The 5,744-nt window shown below is 48.3% G+C and overlaps 1 protein-coding gene across 1 annotated transcript in view; it reads left to right on the top strand.

The window, feature by feature from the left end:
• Positions 1-5,738, top strand: part of ephx1 (epoxide hydrolase 1, microsomal (xenobiotic)) — a 19,511-nt gene extending 13,773 nt beyond the window's left edge. Inside the window, exons 2-9 of the mRNA XM_024264045.2 lie at positions 3,326-3,510; positions 3,596-3,776; positions 3,838-4,056; positions 4,146-4,275; positions 4,467-4,678; positions 5,100-5,208; positions 5,274-5,396; positions 5,518-5,738. Coding sequence (XP_024119813.1) covers positions 3,326-3,510; positions 3,596-3,776; positions 3,838-4,056; positions 4,146-4,275; positions 4,467-4,678; positions 5,100-5,208; positions 5,274-5,396; positions 5,518-5,728 — 1,370 coding nt within the window. The 3' untranslated portion in view covers positions 5,729-5,738. The remainder of the gene's footprint in view (positions 1-3,325; positions 3,511-3,595; positions 3,777-3,837; positions 4,057-4,145; positions 4,276-4,466; positions 4,679-5,099; positions 5,209-5,273; positions 5,397-5,517) is intronic.
• Positions 5,739-5,744: the final 6 nt, after the last annotated feature.

Below are 5,744 nucleotides of genomic sequence, written 5' to 3'. Positions count from 1 at the left end.
TTTTACTCCTCATGAGGAGGTGATTTTACTCCTCATGGGGAGAAGGTGATTCCACTCCTCATGAGGAGGTGATTCTACTCCCCATAAGGAGGTGATTCTACTCCTCATGAGGAGGAGGTGATTCTACTCCGCATGAGGAGGTGATTCCACTCCTCATGAGGAGGTGATTCTACTCCCCATAAGGAGGTGATTCTACTCCTCATTAGGAGGAGGTGATTCTACTCCTCATTAGGAGGTGATTCTACCCCCATGAGGAGGTGATTCTACTCCCCATGAGGAGGTGATATTACTCTTTGTGAGGAGGAGGTGATTTTACTCCTCATTAGGAGGTGATTCTACCCCCATGAGGAGGTGATTGTACTCCTCACGAGGAGGTGATTCTACTCCTCATGAGGAGGTGATTTTACTCCTCATGGGGAGAAGGTGATTCTACTCCTCATGGGGAGAAGGTGATTCTACTCCTCATGAGGAGGTGATTCTACTCCTCATGGGGAGGTGATTCTACTCCTCATGGGGAAGTGATTCTACCCCCCATTAGGAGGTGATTCTACCCACATTAGGAGGTGATTCTACTCCTCGTGAGGAGGTGATTTTAATCCTCATGGGGAGAAGGTGATTCTACTCCTCATGAGGAGGTGATTCTACTCCTCAGGAGGAGATGATTCTACTCCTCATGAGGAGGTGATTCTACTCCTCATGAGGAGGTGATTCTACTCCTCATGGGGAGGTGATTCTACCCCCATGAGGAGGTGATTCTTCTCCCCATGATGAGGTGATTCTACTCCTCATTAGGAGGTGATTCTACCCACATTAGGAGGTGATTCTACTCCTCGTGAGGAGGTGATTTTACTCCTCATGGGGAGAAGGTGATTCTACTCCTCATGAGGAGGAGGTGATTCTACTCCTCAGGAGGAGGTGATTCTACTCCTCAGGAGGAGGTGATTCTACTCCTCATGGGGAAGTGATTCTACTCCTCATGGGGAGGTGATTCTACCCCCATGAGGAGGTGATTCTACTCCCCATGATGAGGTGATTCTACTCCTCATGGGGAAGTGATTCTACTCCTCATGGGGAGATGATTCTACTCCTCATGAGGAGAAGGTGATTCTACTCCTCATGAGGAGGTGATTCTACTCCTCATGAGGAGGTGATTCTACTCCTCATGGGGAGAAGGTGATTCTACTCCTCATGAGGAGGAGGTGATTCTACTCCCCATAAGGAGGAGGTGATTCTACTCCTCATGGAGAGGAGGTGATTCCACTCCTCATGAGGAGGAGATGATTCTACTCCTCATGGGGAGGTGATTCTACTTCTTATGAGGAGGCGATTCTACTCCCCATAAGGAGGAGGTGATTCTACTCCTCATGTGGAGGAGGTGATTCTACTCCCCATGAGGAGGTGATTCTCCTCCTCATAAGGAGGAGATGATTCTACTCCTCATGGGGAGGTGGTGATTCCACTCCTGATGAGGAGTTGATTCTCCTCCCCATAAGAAGGAGGTGATTCTCCCCCTAATGAGGAGGTGATTCTACTCCTCATGAGGAGGTGATTCTACTCCTCATGAGGAGGTGATTCTACTCCCCATGAGGAGGTGATTCTACTCCTCATGAGGAGGTGATTCTACTCCTCATGAGGAGGTGATTCTACTCCCCATGAGGAGGTGATTCTCCCACTAATGAGGAGGTGATTCCACTACTGATAAAAGCTCCCCACAATGTTCCATCTTATGAACATCAGGATCTCCTCAGGGTTCTCTGGGTCTGAGGGGGGGAGCGAGGGGTAACAACTGCTTTTCCAAACTGACCTCCTAGTGTCTCCTGGTGATCTCCTCAGACATGTGTCTCCAGCTCTACTCATCTCTTCAGCTTTTAAAGTCTTTTGAAGTTGCTCATAAGCGACTTTAATCACTGAGCTGCTGAAAAACAGCTACTGCAACGAGTAGAGTTGAACATGACACCGAAGAAAAACTTTGAAGCAGATTTGACGGAGCTCTAAATCACACTCGAAGATATTCAAGCTAAGCTAACCCCTGTTCTTCTGAATGATGCAAAACTATCAGCTCCGATGGAGCTTGAGGCTAAGCTATCACCTCCGTTACAACTCGTGGAAGATTTCCGACAGGAAAAGGAACGTAACAAACAACGAGATAATCGCCAAGATCTCCTGGAGAGAAGAATGCATGATCATGATCAACAAGCACGGATGAATAATCTGATTCTCACGGGACTTCAACTACAACCCCAGGTGCGGCCTGGTGCTACCAGGCTAGCATGGATGCTAACGGAGCTGTGACGGATGCTAACCCGACCGTGGAGAATCAGGTTGGAGACTTTATTGCGTCTAAAGGGATTTCCTTGGACCTAAACACTGTTGAGGTCTGTCATCCGCTTCCTCTGGGAAAGAATACGGATAAACCAGCGATCCTGATCAGGTTTGTGAATCGAAAGTACAAGATAGCTCTGATGAAACAACGCAAACACTAGAAGGATTCGACTATCTTTCTTAATGATTATCTATCCAAATATCACGCTGATCTGGCGAAGCATGCAAGAAATCTACTCAAAAGGAAACAGATCCATTCAACATGGATCCAGAACCCCAGAATCTTTGTCAAACCACTTGGACCTTATGAAGCCTCTGGAAATAAAATCCATGAAAGACTTTGAGAACTGTGGGATTACGCATGTCTGACCCTTTAATTCATGCAAAATGTGAAATGTGAACTCAAAAACCGCTGGATGTGAACTCTGACCCGATTCTGAGCTGCTGAGACCTTCACAGTCTCTCAGGCATAACAACAAAGAACGATTACGTGGCCTTAAACTGCTCCTAAACTGTGATGTAGCACTGATTCTGCTCAAACTACTGATCCTTTTCTTCAAATTATTACCTTTTCTATTATTACAATAATTCTTTGATGAATACAATCTGCACAAATTGTTTTTTAATGAGAATATGTAGATTATTGTTACTGATTAATATAAATGACTTGTCTGTGATGTTTGTCTTTGATGTTTTGAAATGTAATTACATCAGTGAGATCAATGATCTTTTTTAACCTGAATCTATGATTGTAGAGTATAAATATTTGGCATTAAGTCCTGAACCGGATAATTCATGTAGAGAAAATGGTCGAGTCGGGGTGGGATTATATAAGTTTGCTTCCTTCCACTCCCTTTCAAGCGATCTACTTGTGAGTCAATGTGATGTTATTTTTATTCATGTATTATTCCTGATTGCTTGAAATAAACAATTTCATTCATTCATTCAACTCCTACTGTCTCCTTGTCAGTAAGATGCTGTGATCTTTCTCCTCCACAAACAGACATGCTTGCAGAGCTGCTGGTTGCCGTGGTGACCGGTGGACTGATTCTCTTCCTGGTTCAGAAGAGCAGGAGCCAGGTTCTGAAGGCAGAAGATGGCTGGTGGGGGCCCGGAGCACGTCCTGATGCAGAGGAGGATGACTCCCTACGTCCGTTTGAAGTCAGGACGAGTGATGAAGAGCTGGAGGTCCGAGTGTGACGAGGACACAAAGAAGATCAGAACACTTCTGGAGGGAAAACCGCTCACCTCCTTCACTTTTCCCGGTCTTTAGGACCTCTACAGCCGGATGGACCGGACCCGTCCGGTTCCTTCTTTAGAGGACTGCCAGTTCCACTACGGCTTCAACTCCCAGCACCTCCAGGATGTGGTCTCCTACTGGAGAAAGGACTTTGACTGGAGGAGACAAGTCCACAGACTCAACCAGTATCCTCACTTCAGGACCAGGATTGAAGGTGAGGCTGGAGGAGGTGCTGACTCCTCTGAGCTCCTCTCACAGATGGCTTCTCCTTTCAGGCATTGACGTGCATTACGTGCATGTGAAGCCCAAGAGTCTGGCAGAGGGAGCCACGGTGGTTCCTATAATCCTGGTCCACGGCTGGCCTGGGTCCTTCTACGAGTTCTACGGGCTGATCCCTCTGCTGACAGAACCGCAGGACCCGGAGAACCCGGTCTTTGAGGTGGTATGTCCCTCAATTCCGGGATACGGCTTCTCTGAGGCACCGCACAAGAAAGGCGAGTGTGCAGAACCCACCCACTGTGGTGGTGGGGGTGTGTCCTGGACTCATCGAGGGGGGGTAATGTTACTAACCTTCTGCCTGCAGGGTTTGACACCGTTTGCGCAGCGAACATCTTCCATAAGCTGATGAAGCGCCTGGGCTTCCAGTGGTTCTTTGCTCATGGGGGGGACTGGGGATGGCAGATCACCACCAACATGGCTCAGCTGGACCCCGGGTAAGACCATTATGAGAGTGAGGGGGTGCAGCCATGTTGTGGTTTTCTGCTGATGAATACGAGTGTACTTATTCGTTGTTTTACTAACCACATCTGTGCTGTTTTGTCTGTCGTGTGTGATTTTCACATTTGGGGAAGGGGGGCAGGGGGGGTATACAGATATACATAAAACATCTTCCTTTGCCCCCCAGGAGTGTCAGAGGCCTTCATTTGAGCTTTGCCCCCGCGTCTAGACCCGGGCTGGTCATGGCTTTGTCCCTGATGTTTGGCCGTCTTTTCCCAAAACTGTTCGGCTTAACGGACACCGACCTGCTGCGTCTGTATCCGTGCACGGACAAGCTGCTAGATTCCATGAAGGAGTCCGGATACTTGCACATCCAGGCCACCAAACCGGACACTGCCGGTAAGAACCAGACAGTGTCGGTGAGAACCAGACACTGCCAGTAAGAACTGGACACTATTAGTAAGAACCGGACAATATTGGTAAGAATTTGACACCATTGATAAAAAACAGACACTACCGGTAAGAACCAGATATTCCCAGTAAGAACTGGATACTACTGGTAAGAACCGGACACTATTGACAACAACCAGATACTGACAGTAAGAACTGAACACCATTGATAAGAACTGGACACTATCAGTAAGAACTGGACCAGTACAGGCTGAGAACAGCCTTCACATTCGACCCAGCACTCTTTGTCCCTGTGCTCTGCTCGTAAGAGCACCAGAAAGTAATCAGCCAACCCCCCAGGAGGCTGAACCTACTGCTGATGGCACAGAAGAACTGAGGGAGTCTCAGACTCTTTTCTGAACCCCATTAGGTCGAGCGCTGAACGACTCTCCTGTGGGTCTGGCCGCCTATGTCCTGGAAAAGTTCTCCACATGGACGAACCAGGACTTTAGAAACCTGGAGGACGGAGGTCTCACCAGGTAAACAAACCCCCCTCATGAAAAACGTCCTTACAGTTCTGACACGTGACTGAATGACGCTGCAGGAAGTTCTCCCTGGATGACCTGCTGACCAATGTGATGATCTACTGGACGTCTGGATGCATCACCTCCTCCATGAGGTTCTACAAGGAAAACTTTGGCAAAGGTCTGGACCAGCCCCACTCCAGGTGAGTGACAGCGGTACAGAACCAACCTGGAGCTGGTTCAGGATCAGATCCAGGATTTAAGAGACCAAGGTGAATGTTCTGGGTCAGATGGGATCTTTCTGATTCCTGCTTGTCCCAACAGGATCCCGGTGAACGTTCCCACCGGTTTCGCCTGCTTCCCCAACGACTTGATGCATTCCCCAAAGCTGTGGGTCAAACAGAAGTACAGGAACCTAATCCACTACAGCCCCATGCCGCGTGGGGGGCACTTTGCCGCCATGGAGGAACCCCAGCTGATGGCCAAGGACATCCAGGAGTTCACCAAGACTGTCCAGAAAAAGATTAATCAGTAGGGGGGGTTAGACCTTT

The sequence above is a fragment of the Oryzias melastigma genome, linkage group LG15 (assembly GCF_002922805.2).
Source record: "Oryzias melastigma strain HK-1 linkage group LG15, ASM292280v2, whole genome shotgun sequence".
In the NCBI taxonomy this organism is placed as follows: domain Eukaryota; kingdom Metazoa; phylum Chordata; class Actinopteri; order Beloniformes; family Adrianichthyidae; genus Oryzias; species Oryzias melastigma.
The sequence above is the reverse complement of the archived record's forward strand: the minus strand, read 5'-3'. Positions and strand labels throughout refer to the sequence as shown.